This window comes from Mugil cephalus, chromosome 20 (genome assembly GCF_022458985.1).
Source record: "Mugil cephalus isolate CIBA_MC_2020 chromosome 20, CIBA_Mcephalus_1.1, whole genome shotgun sequence".
Classification (NCBI taxonomy): domain Eukaryota; kingdom Metazoa; phylum Chordata; class Actinopteri; order Mugiliformes; family Mugilidae; genus Mugil; species Mugil cephalus.
In genome coordinates, this window is record NC_061789.1 from 17,095,819 (window position 1) to 17,119,900 (window position 24,082).

General features: G+C 46.6%; 1 protein-coding gene across 12 annotated transcripts in view; it reads left to right on the top strand.

The window, feature by feature from the left end:
- The window catches only part of si:ch211-278a6.1 (SRC kinase signaling inhibitor 1), a 93,953-nt gene that overhangs the window by 53,249 nt on the left and 16,622 nt on the right, over positions 1–24,082 (top strand). For 7 of the 12 annotated variants that reach the window (XM_047571220.1, XM_047571215.1, XM_047571219.1 and 4 more), the window contains exons 2-13: positions 217–581; positions 6,255–6,281; positions 13,518–13,713; positions 14,342–14,353; positions 14,702–14,997; positions 16,503–17,326; positions 17,423–17,524; positions 17,940–18,067; positions 19,584–19,604; positions 20,312–20,472; positions 22,573–22,748; positions 23,868–23,998. In XM_047571220.1, coding sequence (XP_047427176.1) covers positions 217–581; positions 6,255–6,281; positions 13,518–13,713; positions 14,342–14,353; positions 14,702–14,997; positions 16,503–17,326; positions 17,423–17,524; positions 17,940–18,067; positions 19,584–19,604; positions 20,312–20,472; positions 22,573–22,748; positions 23,868–23,998 — 2,439 coding nt within the window. Of the gene's footprint in view, positions 1–216; positions 582–737; positions 1,802–6,254; positions 6,282–13,517; positions 13,714–14,341; positions 14,354–14,701; positions 14,998–16,502; positions 17,327–17,422; positions 17,525–17,939; positions 18,068–19,583; positions 19,605–20,311; positions 20,473–22,572; positions 22,749–23,867; positions 23,999–24,082 lie in introns of those variants that run through there. The other 5 variants (XM_047571221.1, XM_047571223.1, XM_047571217.1 and 2 more) reach the window with 5 other exon arrangements.

Genomic DNA, 24,082 nt, shown 5'->3' on the forward strand with positions numbered 1-24,082 from the left:
GCCTTATTTTTTTCACTTTCCTATCTCTCTGCTTCATTTGTTCCCTCCTTGTGTGCCTGCTGTGTGCATGTCTATCCCCCACACCTGAAATCTTTCTGCACGCTTGTGTGGATGGTGATTCACCTCTTTCTTTCACACTTTCCGCCCTCTCCTTCCTTCCTTCCTACCTTCCTTCCTTCCTTCCTTCCCTTCCCCTCTTCTATCTCCGTCCCTCAGATCCCGAGCGGGGTGGCAGTCACATGATCTCGACGGATGACCTGGAGTACCCGCGGGAGTACCGGACGCTGGGCAACAGCGGCCGGCGCTTCTCCAATGTGGGCCTGGTGCACACGTCGGAGCACCGGCACACGGTCAGCGCGGCCCAGAGCCTGGAGGCCCTGACCAACCTGCACAAGGCCGACATGGAGCGCAAGAGGGACGCCTTCATGGACCACCTGAAGAGCAAGTACCAGCAGCAGCAGCAGCAGCAGCAGCAGCAGCAGCTGCAGCACCCGCACCACAGCCCCCACCACAACCCGCCGTCGCCCTCGCCCTCCCACGCCAGCATGAGGGGCTCGTCGGAGCGGTCCGCACGGGAACAGGTGCGTTCATTTATTGATGAATGCGTTTTCAAGTTCACGACGTGGCTTTCTCCATCTCGATTCAGTGCATATTTCAGCGCGATAGATTGTCTGGGTCCAATCAAATGTATTGTCATGCAACACAAAGTCTCTTGTCAGAGGACGGCGAAAGCAACGCGGTGACTCACGCTGCTCATCAAAACCCTCTGAAAGACATGAATGAGTGAAAGTGGGACGTCAGGTGGTCTTTGTGCGTGATTACGGGTTATCATTTAACTGTTAGGACCGAAATCTTCCCTGCGGACACAATCTGCAGAGATGTACATAGAACGGTTAAACTGGCGAACGCGCGTTTGTTCGTCCAGTCGTGTGAACATTTGGGGACGGTGGTCTTTTTTATCAGTTCTTTTTGCGTCGTTGCCCGTTTTTCTCTCTTTTACGCGCACGCGGCGCTCTCGACCAATGTGCCTTTACTCTCGCGGCAGCGCGGCTCCGCTTGAGAAAGGCTGCGTTTAGTGAATGACAGAAAGACACATCAGAGGAGAGGGAAGGGAATTAAAGAGAGCAGGCGTACGAGCGAGCGAGGGGGTGGGTGAGAGACAGGTGGAGTCCATAGTTGCCGTGGCAACCGCTCCCATATATGGCGAGCGGGGCTATCGCATTGCAAAGGTCAGGTTGTGTAGAGGAGAAGGAATTGTGCAATAAAAATGACTGAAGGGACGGAGGAATAATGAGTGGAAGGGAAGCGGTTCAGAAAAAAAAAAAACAAAAAAACTCAAGCCCTGACGCTGGACAGGTCCTGAAGTGACAGGGCATTTTCAGTGAACGGGGGGAGGCAGCGGCAGAGCCCAGGATTCCTTGTCGCCTCGTGGATGTGCAGAGCACGGACGGCGAGGGGAGGAAGGAGGGAGAGGGGGAGGAGGAGGAGGAGCCGGAGAGGAGCGCAGCAGCCAGTCAAGCAGCCCGCTGCTCAATTAGCCAGCGCCAGCAGGACCCGTCCACCCATCTGCGAAGGAGTTAATCGGCTGGTGTTGTAATGAATTAAATAAAGAGTTTCCGCCGCATGTGCAACTGTAGAGCGAGGGGTAGGAAGAGAGGGAGGCTGAGTGTGGGAGAGGGAGGTGGGTAAGACAAACAGAGGGAGGGCAGAGACGTGGCGAAAAGCGGCGATGAGGATTTGCTGCACCTGACGGACCAGCCGGGGATGACTGGAGTGGTGGCCGGGCACAGGTGCACTGCAGGTGAGGTGGTGCTGGAGGCTGCAGACGACTGTGCGCGCGTGCGGAATGAGGATATTTCAGCTGGGATTAGCCTCCACGCCTGTTGTGTTTGTTGTGGTTGTTGTGGCGACGGTGTGCATATGCTCAGCAGGCAGATGTCCAAGCTAGACACAGCTGAGTGAGCGACAATATAAGCTGAGCCCTTTTTGTGCATCCGTGTGAATGGGCATTGTTTTGCTGTGTGTGGCTAACGTGTGTGTTTTCTACAGTAGGGAGTAGAGTGGCTGTGATGTAAAGACACCACACTGGACTGGAGGAGGACCGAGGGAGGGGGAGAGTGAGAATGATTGAGGTGGTGGGAGGGGGGGGTGCGGAGAGGATGACGACATGAGAAAGAGACAGAGGTGGAGGAGGGGTGGAGTGAGTGCAGCCTGCTTTACATGCAGGTCAGGTAACGCAGCGCTCCACTCCTTCTGCCGGAGCTCTGTGGCTAACTCTAGCGAGGGCACATGTCTGTAAATACATAGAGAGAGCGTGTCTTAACAGAGCTCAAGGAACGCATTTGGTCCTTCAACTTTAATCTGACACGTCAAACACTACTCTGCCCGGGGCTCGCGCGTGTTAAATTGAATTCAAAAGAAAGCTAAAAATGACAAGATGCACGTTTGAGCTGAGCAGCAGAGGTTCAGTCAAGAGCTACATCTATAATCTGGGATTATGGCTCAGTGAGTTTGTGTGATAGTGATAACGGTTAAAGGGAAATAACATACATTGGATTTGGCCTACCTCACTTTGCTCTCGCACTCACGGACCAATATTTGCCGCTCAAAGTCCAGGTTCAGTGTATCTGCAGCCGTCAGAGGTGCAACAGTTAAAACAGAAAAAAAAATGTTTACCTGAGAGCTATGAGTAAGCCTCAGTGAAGCACCACACAAAGAAACACCGGCGGAGTCAGACGCGCAGGACCACAAATCGCTTCTGCGCCATTAAAGCCGGCCCTCGTCGTCATTTAGCTTTGTGGGAAAATAAAATCATTAACGTGGTCTGAACAAGTGAACAGCAATTATTTTCGATGCGCAGATGGTGCCCCTGAGCCGCCGACGGTTCAGCGGGTGGTCAAAGGGTGAAGCTCGCGGGGCCTGCGCCGAACAACCGACTGACACATGATCGGGCGTTCAAGGCCGATTCCGGCCCGATCAGAGTGGACCTAATGTGTCAGCTTAACCCTGAAAGTGACCCACTTTACAGGCGACCTCTCACCTCTGTTTGAATTGACTTTTCGGCTGCTCCTCTTCAGAGAAAGTGGGGATGATTTACAGATTCAGATCGTACCCCATCCTGAGAGAAGAGCATTCCATTTCTTTTTCAGCATAATGGGGCATTTAATCCTCCAGACTTTGAAGGTACATGGTTTCCACTGAACAGCTGCAATATGTATGGAAGTTAAGAAACAGACCAGCTTGTGAGGAGACAATAATTCTCCTCAGTAACACATCAAAGGGCCGTCTTTAATAATAACTGTTTTGACTCATGGTAGTAAAATGTCTATGCTATGGAGAAAAAGGAAGCATGGGTTGAGGTGTTATGCCCTACATCATTATACATACATACATACACACACATTATACATATATATACACTCTTAACATTTAAAATTACACACATGACACCTCTCTTCCCTATCAGCCAAAAGTTACTTGGTTGATGATGCGTAGTAAAACACTGTGCACTACTACAACTACCCCAGATAAGCTTTAACTGTTTGTACAGTAATGAACTGTCTTACGTCGTCGTTATCATGTCCATCCACTTGTATTACTGCGCCTCTGTAATTCTGACTTCCACATTAATACTGCACTGATACTGATACTGATACTGCGTATGAATGAGTATGAGTCTTGTGTGTCCCCCGAACGTACCTGTCGCCACACAAAATCTGCTGATAATGTTTTCCCACAATGCACTGCTCAGCAGCTGTGAGCTTTTAACGTTATTCCAAAGTCCAACGCTGTGTCCTAAACCCAGACTACTCTTAGACTACCCTCTGCGCAGCTGTTGAAGCGTGCAGTGTGTTCAAGAGCGGTGACTATTAGGCTTTTCCTCAATGTATCCGTGATAGAAAGAAATATTTAATTCACTTAGGATATATATCTACTTTTTGCTTTCTTTGTTTTTTCTTTTTTTATGGATTCTATGGCGATACGCTAAACTGTACATCTGGGACTATATAGAGTGTGAGTTTTTAACTTTTTAAAGTCAGTCTAATTTATTGCTTATCCCTCTAACATATCATTAGATGTCTTAAATTTAATTGGCAGTGTCATTCATATGCTAGTATCAAAACTCTACATATGTGGATTTCTTGTACAGTTACTGCAAAACACTTGTCTTATAAAAGTAGAGCATGTACTGATACACAATATTTTGTACGGAATTGGGACACAGCTGAAGTTTAAAACCCTGTCCACATTGCTTTGTACATTCATTTTGTAGCTGACATCTTGTTGCCAGTGGGTGTTCCAGCCTCTGGTTGTCTAGGTAACACTCTCATAAATGTTTCTTAGTCAGAGGGTTTACGTGCACAGCTTAATCGAGCTATGCTTGAAATTCGACTTTCTATATGTGGTCCTTGTCCCAGTTTACATGCAACGGAGAAAATTGAATAACTGACGGGAACGTGTCCTCCTCCTCCACACTAGGTGGTGATATGTGTCTTTTCATGTGGATAATGGTTCAGCTTTTTTAAATCTATCTTTTTTAAAGTATGGAGGAGCATGAGCTAGCACCTCTTGCCGTCTCGACTCACAATTTGAGAAAGAAAACACTGTCAACAGAGTAGTTGCTCCATTTAGGTTAAAAAACTCTATGTGGATTCAAGCCGCTGTCAATCAATATTGTGGGAGGAACCGAAGTCAGACAAGGTTTTCTTGAGCTCAACATTTGGAGAACCCTGTGTTTGTGTCCTTTTAAGCGTTTCCTCAAACTTTAGATTACTTAAACTTGCGTCATGCTCAACTTATTATTGCTGTGTTGCTTAATTGCATTTAAATTCCTAGTAGTACTCTGTATTGTAGTACTATTAAATATATATTGGGATGTTGCCCTAGGCCAAAAAGGGTTTCGTCTTTGTATTCGTTTAAAATCAAGCCGGATTCTGCCTCAGCACCAAGGAAAAAGTTAATCTGCAAAACATAAAGAAGAGAGAGTGAATACAGAGTAAAGGGCATAAAGTGAAAAGACTGTCAAAGCAGAGCATCAAGGTCTGACGAGAGAACATTAAGTGAAAGCAAAGATTACAATAAAGTAGTAATGACTGAAAACACGACCGCCGATGCTTGTGTTTACCGAAATAATCCAGGCTTTTGTCGAGACAGTGTTAGAATGGAAGGCAGATAATGAAAAACCACCAACTATCATAAATCAAAACTTCCCTGTCACTTTTTTTTTTTTTCCTCCATCCCTGCACCAAGAGAGAGTAATGTGGGCTCTGTGGAAGGGAGGCTGAATGGAATGAAAATTGCCTGCAGATAAGAATAAGAACTAGAATAAGAGTTTGGAGTAGAATTAAAATTCATGAACTCTGCCCAATCTTTTTTTAATTTTCCATGTCAGTTTGAGATATTTCTGGGCCGTCAGTGGCTTGGCCTGATTTTGACTGTGGGGTAATTATGGCTTAATGGAAAGCTCATTACCCGGGGCTTCCGCCAACAGGCGAGCACCTTTTCTTACGTGGCAGAGCGGGAGCGAGGGCAAACGGGCCGAAAGAGAGATACGGAATAAGCAGGCGAGGTGGCGGGGCTCTAAAGAAAAGAGCAGGAGAGGAGGTGAGGAGGAGATGGAGGAGGAGGAGGAGGAAGAGGAGGAGGAGGAGGCAACTGGTTGCCTGCCAGTGGTGGAGGAGTCTGGGAGAGAGGCCAGCGTCACAACAACAGAGTGGGATGCTGTTTGATTCGATTTCACTCTTTTCATTTCCTCCCCTTCGCCAGTTGCAGCCAACGGTGCAGTCTTGTTTTAGGTACACGGCAACCCGACACCTGTAAAACACAACCAGCACCTGCGTTAACGCCAATCAAATTGAATTCTTGCGGATTAGTCAGACAAAGAAGATAGAACTGTCAGCGTTGTTGAATATAGTTGTCAGATAGAAGTAGCACGCTACATGGAAATACCCAAAAAACGGAAAGTAGGGCAGCTTCACCACTCATTCACATGGCTTCTTCGTTTTGGGGTTTTATTAAGAGCATCTATGACGGGTACCTAGCTGAAACCTAATGACTAGGGGCTATAATGTATACTGATAAATACCTGTAATACCTGTTTTGATCATACCTCCATCTCCCGTGACTGGTACTGCAGAGGTTATTTACCTGCCTTCATCTCTTCTCAAATCTATTTTGTTCTATGTAAATATGACTAACTCTCTAACTTCTCTGTCTCCCTCCCTTCCCCTTTTGTCCTTCATGAAACTCCACAGCAACAGCCCAACTACTGGAGCTTTAAGGTCAGTGCTGCTCGTCAAAGTGTCCCTGTGTGTTTGTCATTTCTCGTGTAAATCGCTGTGTGTGTGTACGTGTGAATGTGCCACGCCGTCACGTCTGACCCTCGGGCGTCGCCAGCTCCACGGTCCTTTGGCTCAGCTCACTCGCCGTCTCTTTTCTTTCCGGGACAGTGTTCGGTGTGTGTGTGTGTCTGTGTGTGTGTGTGTGTGTGTGTGTGTGTGTGTGTGTGTGTGTGTGTGCGTGTGGCGTCAGAGGTGTCGGGCAGCGACAGCTTAAACGTACCCAGCTCCCATTTAATCTGCGGAAGACGATTCTCTCTGGATTTATGATACCTCACTCTGCTGGTGTTAATAGCTAGAAGCCATGTGACCCTCAAGACGTATTAATGACTGAGACATTAAGAAGACGTACCACTAAGGCATTATTGAGATAATTCTTTGGCATTATCACAGAGGCTTGAGTCATAGCTCGGTGGCTAAATGGTTCTTACCCACAGGTTGAGATGGGAAACGTTTGACTTGTAGACACCACGAAAGGCCATCATCTGTAGAAAGTATCACCGCTCATTTTAATAAGGTTAGCCTATTTGTTAGCTTGTTGTGAACACTTTATACATCATAGCTGCTGACAGAGAGGTGCGCTATCTGAACAGAGCAGGCTGAAGGATGATTTGAAGGGAAGAGCGTGTGCTTATCAGATGTGTAGTCTTTCCTGCGCCCCTGCTCACAGTATCCTTTGGACAGGGTGGAAATGTCACAGAACATCAGTAGAAGTATGACATGACCCATGGGGAAAAGTAAGAAATTTATCTTCACGCCCCCTTTAACCTGGAAAGAGTGATACAAAGTGGATTTATTCTACACTCACTAGCCACTCTATTAGCTTGCTAGTAAAAGGTTGGACCCCTTTTGCCTTCAGAACTGCCTTAATTCTTCGTGGCATACTTTTAACAAGGTGTTGGAAACATTCCACAGATATTTTGGTCCATATTGACATGATAGAATCACACAGTTGCTGTAAATTTGTCGGCTGCACATCTATGATGAGAATCTCCCGTTCCACCCCATCCCAAAGGTTCCTCTATTGGATTGAGATGTGGTGACTGTGGAGGCCATTGGAGTGAACAGTGAACTCATTGTCATGTTCCAGAAACCAGTTTGAGATGATATGAGCTTTGTGACACGGTGCATTATCCTGCTGGAAAAAGCCGTCGGAAGAAAATATCCCCCAACACCACCAGCACCGCTTCACATCAACAAGGCATTTTGGTCCACACAACTGCCGCTCAGTGGAAATCCCAGCAGATCAGCAGTTTTTGAAATACTCCACCAACAACCATACCACGTTCAAAGTCACTCAAATCCCCTTTCTTCTCATTCTGATGCTCGGTTTGAACTCCAGCGAGTTGTCTTGATCAGCTCTACGTGACTAAATGCATTGAATTGCAGCTATTTGTGTTAACAAGCAATTGAGACGGTGTACCTAATAGTTTTATATGTCAAGGACTTATATGTCCTGAAATTCTGACTTCCAGGTGGGCTGCAGAATCGCTGGGTGTACAAAAATATCTTTTTTAGTGGTACTGAAAAAAGAACGAAAAGATAGAGTAGTAGCTTTAACTCTCTTAGAATATTGTTACTAGCTGGATTTACATGGAGCCAAATATTCCAATCACAATCGGTTTAGAAGCCCAAACCTGATGAAAACGCCTTCTGTCTTGACGTAAATGACCAGTGACGTATGAGTGACGTTCGAGTGACGTTTCATCTACTGGTCTGTGGTGGAGAGCTTGTTTTTAACAACAACTAGACAATATCACACGCTTAGATGACCGAAAAATAGGAATATTGAACTGTTTAAAAAGGTCCATCAAAAATGGATTGAAGCCGGGATAGATTGAAGCGTGGAACAAATTCAGAACCGCTGCAAAATGTTGAAGACCGGCTGCTATGAGGCCAAACAACACAAGAGTAAAAGTGGATATGAGACCACAGACTTTCTGAATCAAGCTGTTGCTTTAATAACATTCCAACTGAAAGTAGTGCTACATGTAAACATCAGATTGGAATAGATCACCTCACATGTAAACAGTTGACTTGAAACCTAAAAAAGTTTTCATGTAATCCCAGATACTGACAAAATATTTGTGGAGTTCTCTTTTCTCCATTAATTGTTCAGCTTATCCAAACCCAGAGATGTAAAACTACTTATGGTAAAGGTCATCTATTGCTAAAACTAATGAATTGATCAGTTGTTCCAGTTCTAAGCAATTGTCGTTTTAATGCAGTTTTAATGCTTTGATTTTCCTCGAACAGAAAGTAGCCGTTCCGTTGATCGCTCGCTGCTTTGTTTTGCACTGCGCCGAATGCAGGAGTTTAATCACAGAACGGTGAGAGCGAGGGAGTGTATTTATTGGCTCCACAATATGCCGCAGCGCTAATAAAAGGTAGAATGAAAGGATCAAAATGGAAGTCACATCAGCTCCGTCGATGTTTGCTGTCAACGCGCAGGCCGTTTGCGACACCTTTTATTTTGACACCTCATCGCGCTCGGTTTTCCTCATTTAGAACTTAATCTTAAAAAAGACACTTTATCTTTCCACCAGTTCTAATCCAAGCTCAGCTCCCACCTTTCCTCAACCTGCCGAAAAGAAACAGTCAGTGGAGCGACTGCCGTGATTGTGCCACACTCAGTTTTCACCTGTGGAATAAATATTTAAATCAGATTTAATGTGATTCTTAAATACAGACACTTCCTGCAGCTAATTGATGAGAGTTCCAGGTGTTGGATATGCACTGTTGCACGTATCCCTGTACTTTCTGTTAGAATAAAAGATGCAATATCAATCACCCTCTCCCCTCCTGTAGAGAATCTGTTTTTATCTCTCTCCTTTTAAACAGGTCAATTGTGTTGACTTACAATTTGGTAATTTGTTCCATGCACTGACAACTCCTATATTCAAAAGAGAGAACTCCTTATAGACGTTTGAGGACTGTAAGTCCAGACGGTCGGTTTGAGAGTTGGGAAAGATGAAAACAAATAATTGGAGGGAAGGGGAGGTAGAGCTAAACAGATGTGAGAGATGCATCGATTTAGGGAGCAGTTTTCCCTCCATTATCTTAACCTGAGCGCTGTGGACTTTGTTGTGTGTGTGGAAAAAGTTGTTGGGAAAGGGAGAAACGTGCAGACGGCGGCACGCGGCTGGATGAGTACACTGCAGCTATATGTTCAATAATGTCACATGATACGCTGAAATCTAACACCGTATATCTGCCTTAACTTGAGCACGATTCTGTTTGAATTGTACATTATGTTAACGCACTCTATGCTTTTTAATCATTCTTCCTTAACTACAAGGACCTGCTGCTGACTTCACAGATCAGCTTTGAAGACACCAATATATAAAGGCATATTATATATTACATTATATAACAAGACCACAGTATTAACCATAATGCGCAACATAATACAAAAGTAGCAAAATGAGCTCACCACCGTTTGTGATTCTTCAGTCGAGATGGACGTGGACATGATTAGTCAGTTAAAATTTAACCTAACCTGTTCATATTTTAACGTCTTTTCAAAAATATATTACAGATGGATCATGTTTTATTGCTCAGTGAGCATTCACGCTGTTTCATTTGAGCGTCGTCAACACATGAAAACACATTTTTAGTTTGAATTTTCGTTGAGGAGATGCTCAAAAATGTGCTTCCTTTCACACAAGGTTAACAAGATCGCAGACAAAATCAAGAACGCCGAAGTGTCAGTCAGAGTCTGATGAGATACGGACTAAAAAGCCATAGGCTTCCACCACTTTGACCTTAAAACAGAGCAGTGTATGTGTGTGTCTGTGAACGCACTCATGCTAGTGCCTGTTTGCACACGAAACCGCACGAAACAAGAAAAGACGTGGTGGGAGGTTACATTGAGTTTAATGCAGTTTGTAGCCCGAGGTCTGTTGTCAGACCGCCTTGTCCTGCTTTCCACTCCATTTGCTTCTGTTCCATGTAAGATCACCCTGTTCCCTACTCGTTCCTCTCTTCCACCCGGCTCTCATAATAGTGTCGAGTTCTCAGCAGTAATTGAGTGCTGTTGAAAAACTCTTTTAGATCGCTCTAAAAGAAAAGGTGGAGGCGTGGGGGGGGGAACGAGGAGTCAAACCAGTTTCCCTCAAAGGCTGCGAACGCCATCATGTATAACACTGGCATGTCTAGCAGCAGCAGATGCGTGACCAGCTGGTGGGTCCACATATATTATTTGCAATGCAAAATTTCAGCAGAGAGATGTTTTCAGTTTTCACATCACATAAACCATCAATATGGAAGTCGGCGCCTGGAGCCTGTTAAAACAACCCCGGCTGACTAAAAGCACATAGAGCAGCTGCTGTGAGCTTACGCGCGTTCATATGTTTGGATTCCGCTGCGTTATCCAGCAGCACGCTAATGGCAGCTCACGTGACAATGCGGGATTGCTCTTCCGCTGTTCCTTGCGCGTATTTGCTTTTCTTTTTCGGCGGGGCGAGACGTTCGCATTTGAATCCGCAGCCGGCGTGAGAAGCAATTTCGGCGGCGTCGCGGTCCCAGCTCCTCTCTCCGTTCGTAGAAAGCCGAAACTGGGTTATTTAGCTTTAAAATAACGCCCTCACGCGCGCCCGAGATGTCGAAACGCGGGAGTTGCTCTCATTCATGCTGAAAGCTGTCGCCGCTTCGCTATGCCAGATCAATTCCGGGGTGTTATTTTTTTTTACTGCGTGCTAGGGTTGTGTCGAGACAGCTGGTTTTATGACGGCTCCTGTTCCAAGTTGGCGAAATACCTAGATTTGATGGTCTCTGAGTCTTAACAAATGGTTGTATCAATTACCTTTTATACTGGCATTTAAAAGGTCTCGGAAGCAGATTTCGAGTTTTGCAAACACCTGGGAAATATGCTTATTTGCTATTATCTTACTAAGAGTTGATTACAACTCTCTGTCATGTCTGCACAGCATGGACTAAGCCGTCATAATCGACAATATCTGTTTAAAGCTCACTAATTACTAATGCCTGTTTTCCTCTACAAATGCAGTGAGGTGTTTAGGTGCGGGTCATGCGTTGAACTAATTTTGGCGACTACCTGGTATCTCCTCCCGGTTGCCTGGCAACTGTTTTGCCTTGTTTCCAGTGAGCCTCGCTCATGACGGCTACACATTTAAAACAGGAGAGTGACACACACAGTCCCGCTAGCCTTTTAAATAAGAAGTTTCCTAACGCTGTGGAAACATAACGCGGTCTAATAGAACTGAAGTTTCAGATCAAACAAAAGGCTGTCCTTTTACGTCCCGGCGCGAGACGTCCGGGCCAGGATGTGACACGCTGCCGTACGTGCCGCCCCTCTGAGATGCTGCCGTCTCTTGTTGTTGTTGTTGTTGTTGTTGTTGTCGTCGTCGTTGTTGTGGTGGTTCAGTGTGGTCACGGTTTAGATAAATGACCCTATTAGAAACCATGGTGGGGGTTATCTGTCAGCATCACGGTTTCTCTTTGCGCTCAGACACTGTCTGCCACCGCTATCACTGGACGCCACCGCTCCTGTGTCTGTGTGTGTGCGTGCGGCTGAATTATGTATGATGGTGACAAAAGGAGCCGAGCGTTAAATTTTAAAAGCGATTCTTCTGGGTTTCAGTCCTGCTGGGGGTTTGGAACTTGTAAACACACAAGTGATAGCATCCACACTGTCCTGTTCTCTATGCTGCAGTTTAGTTACTGCTACTTTTTTATTGATTACACATTGGGTATTTTTTTTCTCATTGATAAATTAATTGCCAAATAGCCAGATATAAAGTAACTATTATTAAGGTATGTTTGTCTTAGTTTGTGTGTCAGCATGCTAAGATTTGCTAAAGCTAAGACTGATTTTAATATCGTCAGGTGTTTAGGTATAAACTCAATATTCGGACAAATTAAACCATGACTGTCGGTACAAAATTCCACTGAAATCCATCTAATAGCTGTTGAGAGGTTTTAGTGTGAACCAACTTAGCTGACAGCAGCGTCGAGCCCTGCAAGGTTAAAAATCTTTCGCCTGTTTAATTATTCATCGTGTCTGTCGGTACGTTTTAGTTTTTTCTAATTGGGCTGTGAGTAAGTGAACAGATCTGGTGTGCGGTTATAGGAAGACGACCAGCAATTTGAAGATAAATACTTGAGTAAATTGCCATTTCATTGAAAAAACAATTGATTTGTATTTGAAAAACTCCGCGGTGAATGCAATCTCCAGTCGCAGCTGTAATTTCCCGTGCGCCGTGGCTTCCTGGCTCGTTGCCTAATTAACAAAACCGTAAATGTACGTATGCGTGAAGGCTGTGTGGAGTTTGTGTGTTTATGAATCGAACTCAAACAGAGAGGCAGTGGCGGAGACGGCCCGCCGCATTGCCCCCGTCAGTCTCCCATTAACGACATTAATGAAAGAAGCGGTATATGCGGGCTCTATGTGGCCTGACTCAGACACTAAGGGGAGGAAATCCTTAGAACGGGGGGGAACTGTTGTGTTGGCGGTGCGAAGAGAAGGAGGAAGGCGCAGCTACTACACTGTGGCTAAGGACGTGTTTGCCTCTTCTATCCGAACCATCAGCAGACAGCATTCTGGGAGCTCATTACAGCAGCCTATGAGCTGGAGGAGACGCTACAGCAGTGGGGGATCAGGGAGTCAGTTCAGTGAGCTCAGACCCAGCTGCACTAACAGTCTTTCAGTGAGAGACGCCTGGGCACAGGCCGGCAGGATAAACCCGCAGTGACAGCCTGGGATTTGCATGAGCTTCTCCTCCCATCCCACAAGCGCTCATTTAAAGTTCGTACTTGCGCAGGGACGAGAGTTTGGATGAGTTGAGCGAACGTGACGTGAGCGCGGTTTTTGGCTCAGCGCGGCTCCTTATCCACCGCAGGTGATTCACGGTGCCGATGCCCTGGAGTGCCATTTAATCACAACCGCGCTGCGTTTTGTTCCTCCGCTATTCATCTGATGTCGGATGTCTTGACAATTGTAATTCTGAGTAAATGGCTGCTAGCTAAACAATTGTCAAGGTCTGGATAATCGCGTTAGTGTGTTCATTGTGTGGCGCTCTTTTTTGTTTATTCACCGTCTCTATTCCCGTTGGTCTTACTCCTTCAGGACCTGTCCGATAGATTCTTTCCGCTACAGTTTCACATCTCAGTAAAATTTTTTTTTGTGTGTGTGTTCCCACGTGTCCTCTCGCCCCGCAGAGCCGCAGCCCGCGCCATTCCCAGTCCACCCAGTCCGGCCTCGCCGACCAGGCCGCCAAGCTCTCCTTCGCCTCCGCCGAATCCCTGGAGACCATGTCAGAAGCCGACATTCCCCTCGGGTTCAACCGGATGAATCGATTCCGCCAGAGCCTGCCGCTGTCCCGCTCCGCCAGCCAGAATAAGCTACGATCTCCAGGTTAAGATCTGAAGCGCTCGTGGCGTGCTCCGTCACAATATACTGGTTGGACTAAGTCTGTTGAGATAATACAAGTTTCTTGAATAATATAATCTTTTTTCTTTTTTTTTCAGTGTAGACAATAATCAGTATATTCTCTATATATTCATACAGCAAAAACACTGGCTCGCATCTTTGCAGGTGTACTATGAGCTCAAAATATAGTTTATTATATTTATTTAGGATTGAAATTAACTATATTTTTGCTACTTGACTGTTTAGATTAAATACAAAACTAACAATATGTTTGGGCAACTGCCAACATTTGAGTTAAGAACAGGTTTATAACAAAACTCTGTGTGAATGTGAATGTGTGATTAGTGTGAGGCTGGTCCACGCTTATAAAAGACTAGGGTGTCATGTTAAGTCAGGTTTGGTCAGATTATTTATTTTTTTTTAAAAAAAGAACGCGGCTGCCGTACACACGCCTGAATCAATGAGCACTGTCTCCCTTCTCTCTACACTAACCGCTGTCTTTGTTTTCTTCTCTCCCAAAGTTGTCTGCAGTATCTCACACATTTTACCTGCCTTTTAATCCCCGACTCTTTCTTTGCTTTGTTCTTTTTGTTTGTCCCATGGTGTGTTGAAGATGAGTTTTCAGGTTAGTCAGGCCGTCTTTATCCATAAATTCAAGGGATGCCCACTTTAGCAAAAGTTTTCTGTGAAGTGGGGCCATTTTTGAGTTAACACCCGCTACGGTTACATCACTGTGAATAGGAAGCAGTAGTAAAAAGTCTACATGTGCATGCGTCTTTGCGCCTCAGCTGTGAATTCTCACGCGGCTCACACGATCCTACTCTCACATTCAGCAAGAAAGAGTTCCTGTATTACACACTGTCAGCGACATATATCAAAAGACACCATGACGTGCAGAACATGGCTTTTGTTAATCAACTGCTACATACACCAACTAACGAATCCGTCGTCTTCCCCGCTCTTTTTTTTCCAGGCGTGTTGTTCCTGCAGTACGGAGACGAGACGCGTCGGGTCCACATCACCCACGAGCTCAGCAGCCTGGACACGCTGCACGCGCTCATCGTGCACATGTTCCCCCAGAAGTTGACGGCGGGCATGCTGAAGTCGCCCAACACGGCCATCCTGATCAAGGACGAGGCGCGCAACGTCTTCTACGAGCTGGAGGACGTCCGGGACATCCAGGACCGCAGCATCATCAAGATTTACCGCAAAGAGCCCATTTACGCCTCTTACCCGGCTGCGGCGCACCTGGCTAATGGAGACCTGAGGGTGAGCGGAGGGGAGCTAGGGGGTGAACGGGGTTATTTCAGAGAAAGACTTACACGTGATCTCCCTGCAAGTTTGTTGTTTGAAAACCGCACCGCACGTATAGAGGAGTGGCGTCCTTTCTTGGCAAGGTAACGGTTTCGGTGGCCGCTCTGGCGAGCCGCTGCGGCGTATTTGGGTTAGTAATTTAACAGGTATTCCTCCTGGAAATGTGTTTTCTTATCTTCAAGTAGGCCATCTGTTGCTGTGCAGGCGCCAGAGAACAATGTTCCGCTGTGAAATGTGCATATTTTAGCATTCCGAGCTATTTCTGCTTCGCTAAAGATCAAGGAAACCTGAGGGAGACCTTTTTTTTTTCTTTCTTTTTTTTTTTTACGCAAAACCCTGCCTACCATCTGCATTATTCACACGATATTGAGAATAGAACTGCTATTAACCATGCAAATGGGTGATGAAAAGCGATTGAGCCTGTGTATATTCTGTGTGCGTGTGAGTTTGTGCACGTTTGTTGCTCTATAATGTAAGAAACAGAAAGTCAAAAGAGTAAAGAAGAGGCTGACAGGCACCCGTAAGCTGCAGAAAGATATCTACATTTTAATAAACCCTCAAGCTCAATTTGATACCAGGAAATGCCGACATGATTAAGTGTGAAATGCACTGCTCTGTTTCTTCTTCATCACTGTTGGAGACTCAAACGCAAGCTGAATCTTAACAAGCATCTCGCCGTTCGTCTGATCCCTCGCAGTTTGTGTGTCTGGTGCTCTCTCGCCGAGCGACATAAGGTTTTAGCTGTGCTTTTTTTAAAATCTGTTCGGATACTTGTTTCAATTGTGCCAATAGAGTTCTCACAGCCACGTATGAATTTGTTCCTCGACGTGAGGGCTCAGCAGCGCGAATTCCATTGCCACGCTGCCGTGTTTCCTTTGTGCGACGTTGTGAGCCGCGATGCTGGGAGGAAGATGGAAATGAGAAACGCGGGGATGAATTACTCGGCCGAGAAAGTGACGAGGGGAAGCGGGCTGTGTGCCACGCGAAGCTCAGAAATGTAAAAAACATCACGACAGGAGTAAATCCACAGCGGGAAGGACAGAGGCGGAGGTTGATTCAGAAACCACTGGGAAATATTCAACAATGTTTTGATGCTCGGCAAAGAAATGAAAAGAAAAGAAAAGAAAAGGCGAAAATGTTGAGCAGAAATGATGAATTATAGTAAGATGCAACATGCATCCTGTCACTGCACCCTTATAGATAAATACTCTATTGAGTCCGTAGGTCTTTTCTCGAATTCCGTCAGTTCTCTAATTAAATAAAACAAATTACAATTTTGCCATTTTACCAGTGATTGTTCCTTTAGAAACTCATCATCGTCCTCTTTTGGCATCTGCAGTCAATGACTGTACAGTGTATTGTCAGATCCCAGTCGTCCTCGTGTGCGGCTGACTCACGGGACACAAAGCACTCAGCTGTAGGTCTCTATGGTAACTCCCGTCCCCGCTTGTTTATTTCAGAGGGAGATGGTGTACTCCTCTCGTGACTCCTCCCCGACGCGCCGCCTCAACACCCTCCCTTCCTCCACGGCCTCGGCGTCCTCCGGCTCCCCGTCCCGCTCGCGTCTCTCCTACAGCGGCGGGCGCCCGCCGTCCTTCGCCGGGCCCCACCCCCAGCACGAGCAGTCCCGGCACCCGCACCACCCGTCCGCCGGCCACGCCGCCAACGTCGGCCTGTCCTCTTCGCCCAGCGCCATCCTGGAGCGCCGCGACGTCAAGCCCGACGAAGAGGTCTCCGCAAAAAACATGGCCTTGATGAAGAACGAGAGCCTGTACGCGGACCCCTACAGCCTGATGCACGAGGGCCGCCTCAGCATCGCCTCCACCCAGTCGTTAGCCGCCATCGGAGACCCCTTCAGCTTCCCCGTTTCCGCCGGCCTGTACCGCCGCGGCTCCGTGCGCTCCCTCAGCACCTACTCAGCCGCCGCCCTCCAAGGGGACCTGGAGGACTCCCTCTACAAACCCGGAGGTTCTCTGTACTCCGACACGTACTCCTCGGCCACGCTGGGCATGGGTTTCCGCATGCCGCCTTCATCCCCGCAGAAAATCCCCGACATGCAGCTGAGGGACAGGGACTCGTACTCCGGCTCGCCGAGCAGAGCGTCGCCCGTCAGGCAGACTTTCCGCAAGGACTCCGCCTCCTCCTCCGTGTTCGTGGAGAGCCCAAAGTCGAGGCCCAGCTCCGGCTCAGAGCCTCTGTGTCTGCCGGCCGGACCTGGGGAGGGCAGCAGAGCCACGTCCGGTTTCGGTTCTTCTTTATCTGGACAAGACTCAGACAATAGCAGGTCAGCAGGCGTCTGACTCCCGACAAACTACAAAAAACTTTCTGTATCATCTAAAATAGTCATGGTGTGTTTTTTATTTATTTTTTTTATTTGCAGGGATCATCGGTTGGAGCGCATGGAGGCCATGGAGAAGCAGATAGCCAGCCTGACTGGCCTGGTTCAGAGTGTGTTGACCAGGGCACCAGACAGTGACAGCACGTAAGACTCTCCATTACACCCCATTAATCCTCTAAAAGTCACAGACAGAGATTCTGTAAAGACACATAGACAGCATTATCGACAGGAAGCGCAGCAGGCTATTAATGGAGCCATTATCAGCTCCATAGCTGTGAAGTGGTACATTACCTTGTGTGAGCACAGCACAAGTACGGAGCGCCGAGGATTAGCCGCCGAGGACAGTGCTATTGATCCGCACGTATGTGCCGATAGCTTTTCAGTAGATTTTGAGTTCCCGACACTGACCACTTCACCCTCGTGCACATAATAGCGGCTCATTAACGAGAGGGAAACTGTTAAAAAAGAAACTGAGAAAGTGAGAATCTGATAGTGTCCAGTAGTGGTGCTTTTAGTGTTAGCACTGTAATTGCCTTGCCCTGTGGCCGTTGATCCTCAGATGTGGCCTGCTGCGTCTCTGCATGATGGCGGGCTGCCCTCCAGACCAAGGGACGGAGTTTTCACGGCCATTACCTTTCTCTTCCAGCGAGAAGACCGAAACCAACAGTGACGGCTCCGCCACAGGAAGTGAGTGCATTGTGCAGCGTCACCGTGAAACGCTGCTGACACTGAGATTCACTGTTTTCATATCTCTGCTAACGGTGCACCGCGATCTACACACGCCTCAAACCTCTTAGGTCAAGACTAATTTATCTAAATTGAGTAGAGAATCTGTCAGCAGGGTTATTGGGAGACTACTCTCTTTTAATTCTGGTCCAGTTTTGTCCATACAAACGAATCAAGAGCTCAAATCAACATGTAGTAATACCGTCTAGTACCATCAGCCTGGATGCCAGAGATGATTATCTGCATATGACAAAGCATTGTTAAATCCTTTGTTAGGAAAATGATTAAGCCAATTTTTCAAATTTCAACACGTTTACCAGTTAATTTTCCTAATGAATTCAATCACGACACTTCGATTTGGGCTCAACGCGCTAAATAAAGTGCACAGTGCACCAAACTGGATGCAAGCGCCACATGCTGCAGTCTGAACCAAAGTACCTTTGATACGCATACTGTACGCGTTGCCATGGTTACAAAGTGATTTGCTTGCTGAACGCCTCACAATCAGCAGATTGATTTTATGGTAGTTCAGCTGTCTAATTCATTCCCCCCTCATCCATAACAGAACACACCGAAAAAGAAAACGCACCTGGGTTGATTTTACGCACATTCGAGCGCTCACTGAGGACTTGTTCCTACCTCATTCATCTCTTTTTCTCTTTTCCCCGTTTCTCTTTCACTATCATAGCTTTTCTCTAATTAGCCAAGTTGAAGGGTTTCAAACGACTTATTCGCCATTTCCAATGAAAGGCCGGCCAAATCCATTACAAAAATCCGTGAAGGCCAGTCCAGGCTATTAAGGAGGCGGCCTAGTGCCAGGAGAAGACACACGAGTATTGTTCTACTGAGTAAGATCAGAAAATTGGTGTCAACTTCACAAGCGCGACGCAGGAAGTGGGGTGAAGTGCTGGCACGGCTCCGTCAATATCAGAGAAACGTATCCCGTCGAACAGCGTTGGAGCTTTTGGGAGGTGTTAAATAAACAAGCAAGCGTACAAAATTGTAAACATAACCTCCGGAGCGAGGGAGACGTGCAGCAGTCTGAAGGTTTCTATCTCTCTCTCTGCTGGAGATTGAATTTTAGTCAGTTTTCTGAAATATCAGCCTGTTTTTTTTTTGTTTGTTTTTTTTTTAACTCACTGAAGAATTTCTTTTTTTTCTACCATTCAACGTGTTTAACCGACCTGCAGCCGATGAAACCTGTTCTGTCCCTTTTACTTTCCTCCCCTTGGCCCGCGCGAACCGTCGCCGTGGCCTTTACAGGCCCGGCGCGCTCGTCTTCTAAGCCTCCTTGCAAATTGACACGCTGCCAAAAGACGACGCCATCACCACAGTTATTCTCTCTGCCGTGGTCAATAAAAGTGTTCTCTGGGACCATCACTCTGTAACTGTGACCTTTTAAGACGTCCCTCTCGCTCTTTGTCTCTCCATCGCTCATTCATTTCTCGGTAACCGCCTCACTTTTTCTATATTCCAGCTGGACGGCGGAAGCAGAAAGGTAGTTGCCGTCTCTTACTCTGTGACCCCCCCCCCTCCCCCTCCCTTTTTTTTTTTTTTTGTTTCTCCTCTCTGACATCCTCCTGGCTCTCTGCCCCCTGTGTGGGTGTGGTGCGGTGTTGGCCGGGTAGCCGGCCTCGTCTGTTCTCGCTCCCGGAGAGCGGGCGGCTCCCCTCGCCCTGTCTCCGTCTCTCCTTTTTTTTCTGAAACTCCGCTTGGTTGTTCCTTTGAAAATTTCAGAGGTTTGTTTTGTCGCACACTGGAAAACTCCTTTGAGTGCGTGTGAGTATGCCTGGACGAAATATCTGACGGGTCAATGGCCGTACTCACAAAGGCCCGTGTGCAGATAAGAGCATGGTTATCCCTGTGTGTCGACTTAATAGACTAATCGCACTTCTCTATGGGGTTACTAATAGCATGTGCTCACATTTCTCCCAGTGGGCGATTACAGCTTTATTTTTTTTGCATTCGCACACAGAATCCAGTGTGCGTTTGCATTTGTGTGTGCGTCCTCCCTGATTTCCTCTATATGCATACTTCTTTGGGTACTTTTTTCGCTGTGTGTGTTTGTCGTTTGTACTGTGTGTCATGTCGGCTGGCTGCAAACCTCACCGGAGCACAGCGCAGCAGACTAACCTGTTTGTTTCCCGACGACCTCCCGGTAACCCCCCCCCCCTCCCCTTCATGTCCTGCTCTGTTGATTGGCAGCTAACACGCCGTCGGCCCCCCTAGCTCTGATGCCACCGCCGCCTTCTAACGCGATCCACGTGAACAGCGTCGGCCGCTTGCAGATGCAGCTCCATCTGCACGGCCTGCAGCAAAACGCCACGGACCTGCGCAAACAGCTCACCCAGCTACGCAAGACACAGGTACATGATATCCTGTGTGCAGATTCTTTCAAACTGTGATGTTATTATCAGCTCTTTGTGGTACCTGTGAAATACTTTGCATAATGTTTGAGTTTGTAACTTATCTTCCACCGCTTTAACTGTAGGTTTTATACACATTTATACATGAATAATATGCCATTTAAACAGAAATTATACACTTACAATAGGGGAAAGCAGGAAAACATTTTTCAAACCAGTGGAATCGCAGGAAATATAAATACGAATTAAAGTCAAATGAAAGGTGGTAAAACCGAGGTTATCGCAGCTGATGCAGTCGCATTAGTCAGAGCGAAAGGAGGTGTAATGCATCAAACGGCAGGGAAAAGTAGAGCAGCCCCGTCCTCACCGGCTCTCCGAAAGTTCCTGCCTCCAGACGAGCGTAACGGAGGCGAGTGTGTTTTTTGTTTGCGGCGTTTAAAGCGCGCGGCGTAAAAAGCGAATCGGCTCCTCGTCCCGACGAGGCTGCATAATTCACGGCCCGGCGTCGGTGAGCGAAAGTGTCGGCGTTGCGCTCGGCGGATTATTTTCCGGAGAAACCGGGACGCCGTCTACGTGTTCACATGAACTCGGAGGCGTTTTCGCTCGAGTGAAATGGAAATGTCTGGATTGACAGTTGACTCACCTGCGATGTCTGTGGAGAGTTGGTGGCATGCAGGTCATACATATTGCAAGACCACAGTATTCAAGTGTGACTTCCACCGATTCTGCAAAGCTTGTAGAAAGGGGCTAAATTATACTAGACGTATTTCTTTTCTTCAGTATTTCAACATGTATGTATAGTAGCCACCGCACCTATAGTAAAAAGCATGTGCAGGTTTTCATCCCTGTGCTGTATGACACAATGAGGCCACGCTGTCTTCGGAGGATTAATAATGCACCGAGAAGTATACACAATCGATACAGAATTACACAAACTGCCATGAGGAAGACTTAACAAAAATGTGGAGATGAGATCCTTACGCACCGTATATCATTCATCTCTTATTCAGTAGGTGCCAAGCTCACTGCGAGAGGTGATTAGTTAAATGACTTGCAGAGGAGTGGAGTTTCCTTAAGAAGAAAAGAAAGAGTAATATGTTATAAACATGCAGTGCTTGTATTTGCACCGATCAGAGGGGCTCATTAAACTGATCAAATAGTAGTTTCCTGTTTACGCGTGGACGCGCGTGACCTCTGCACCTGAGCGTATATTGTTGCCCGTGGCGATGGCCGACAGCTTGAATTTCACATGTGGCTCATGAATTATACAAGGAGGGAGAGGGTGAAGGAGAGACAGGCAGCTGAGTGAGGAGCAGCATGATATAAATAAATAAATAAATAAAATAAAATCAACTCTTGTAAATGCGTATAGTATTCCGCTTTAATATGCTTCCTTATTTTTAGCCTTGTGGATCTGCACCACTGCTGCTGGCTGTATAATACAAGGTTGTCATAAATGTTTGCTGTATTGTTGTCGTGCTTCACTTCCCAGAACATAAGGCCGATCAATTATTAATTTTTCTCGCTCACCAGGTGATTGCATCTGGGGGAGTTGTCTTACATGCATTAGTCCTGTAGAATAGTCCGTCCGTGACGCCGAGAGGGAGCCGAGCTCACACTCCCAGAGAGCCTCCGCTTCCTTCCCGGCGTCCCTGCTCCCTGCTTTCGGTTAAATATTATATGCACAGATGAATACGTGCTGCTCAGATCATGACGCCTCAAACTCAAAAATAAGAAGAAGAAGAAGAAGGAGCAGCGAGCGATTACTCAGAATGTTCTCAGGCGACGAGGCAGACAAGGTCATCGAGTTAGATAAGAGGATGTAGCCTGTGCTCAGGAGGATAGGACAAAACAAAGAGTGCAGTTGAGTTAATAAAGTCTGTTTTGTTCCAATTGTCCCCCTTGATGTTGCGTCGCTATTCCGCAATCGCCGTAAAAGCGCATCTCACGACATCAACCAGCTATTCTCCTAAGACCGGCAGTGCCAACATTGATGTAATTCTTTTGAAAATATTTGCTGAGTGTATAACATGAGCTGCTGAAGTCGGAGCAGCCTGCACCGTGTTTGCATTTCAGTGACATTGCGCTTGGTGTGTGCAGATAGAGAACCAGGACTCCGTGCGAACGCTGCTGAAGAGGACGGAAGCGGAGTTGAATGTGCGTGTGGCCGACGCCCTGAGGAAGCAGGAGGATCCTCTGCAGAGACAGCGCCTCCTGGTGGAGGAGGAGAGACTCAAGTATCTCAATGAAGAGGAGCTCATCATCCAGCAACTCCAGTCAGTGACAGTGCAAAGCTTATTTTTATTGTTTTCTGTAAATCTTTTAATATCATATCACAAAATAGAATGCGTCTCCAATTCCAAGCAAGTGCAAGTGTGGTGCGGTATATACTTTGGCAGTTGTATGGTTTAATATGACTTCTTAACACATCCTCCATAATTGCTCAGACGTGTTAAAAAAAAAAAAAAGTTCATATCTGTTCCACAATTATATGACTCACGGGGTGATGCAGAGACAGGATGAAATTGTAGCTGTAATTAAGCATCAAGATGCTTATTAAGATCTGAGGTGCAAGATTGTCCAGCAGCTAATTAAAGTGACTGCAAAACGAGCGCGTTACCTTGAGATTTAATAACCAGATACCTCACTTCAGACGGTCACCGCGGCTCTAGGATTTCACCGTGAGTGGCGGGAGAGTTCCCGAATCACAGCCTGAGCAGCATTTGTGTTTGAGAATAATTGGTTGAACTGCTGGATGATCTCCGCTAATCGATTTCTGTTATTCTCCTCGACTAGTGGCAGCCGGCTATTATGTTTGTTAATTACACTCTTATTCAAAGAGTGAATCCTTGTCTGGATAGCCATACTATGTTCTAATGCTTCTTGACTGAATCCGTCGACATTGACTAGTATGGGACGTGATGTAATGTGGCATCAGCTGTTGGCCTCTGCTGTATAACCCCGCTCGTTCCTCTGTAGTGTTGGGGTGGAGAGTAAGTCATCGCTTTGAGGGTTTTCCACTTGAAGTGGCAGATTTGAGGCTATAAAGTGTTGCACAAAGGTTGTGAAAGTAAATTTTCAAACACAGATTCACACACACTTTTGTTCTTCCTTTCTAACACCAGTGTACGTATAAATCACTGGTCTTGTTTGTTAAGACATTATATGTTATTTTTTTAATTTCCTTCATAAAACTTTCAGATATCCGCTCCATCCTCCTCCGGTTCTTCTGTCCAGAACTGTTGATGTAGCTGCCAGTTGATTGATAGACAGTTTGCTGGCAGCGTTTTTTACCGAAACTTGACTAAATGATTCTGAGACAAATATTTAAGATAAGCTTTTAAGCGTACCCGAGGGATCCGTGGCGTTCAGCCTTCTGTCTTTTTCCGTCTCAGCGACCTGGAGAAGTCCGTGGAGGAGATCCAGAAGGAGTCGTCTGTCAACCACAAGCTGGTGACAGTGCAGGAGCTGGAGGAGAAGGCCACCGTTCTGAGAAAGCTGGGAGAAACACTCACGGAGCTGAAGAGTGAGTCATTCGCATTCTGTGCGCAAGCCACGAAACAGAAAACAAAGTCTCTTGCTCTGGTGGACCGTTTATTAAACCCTAATT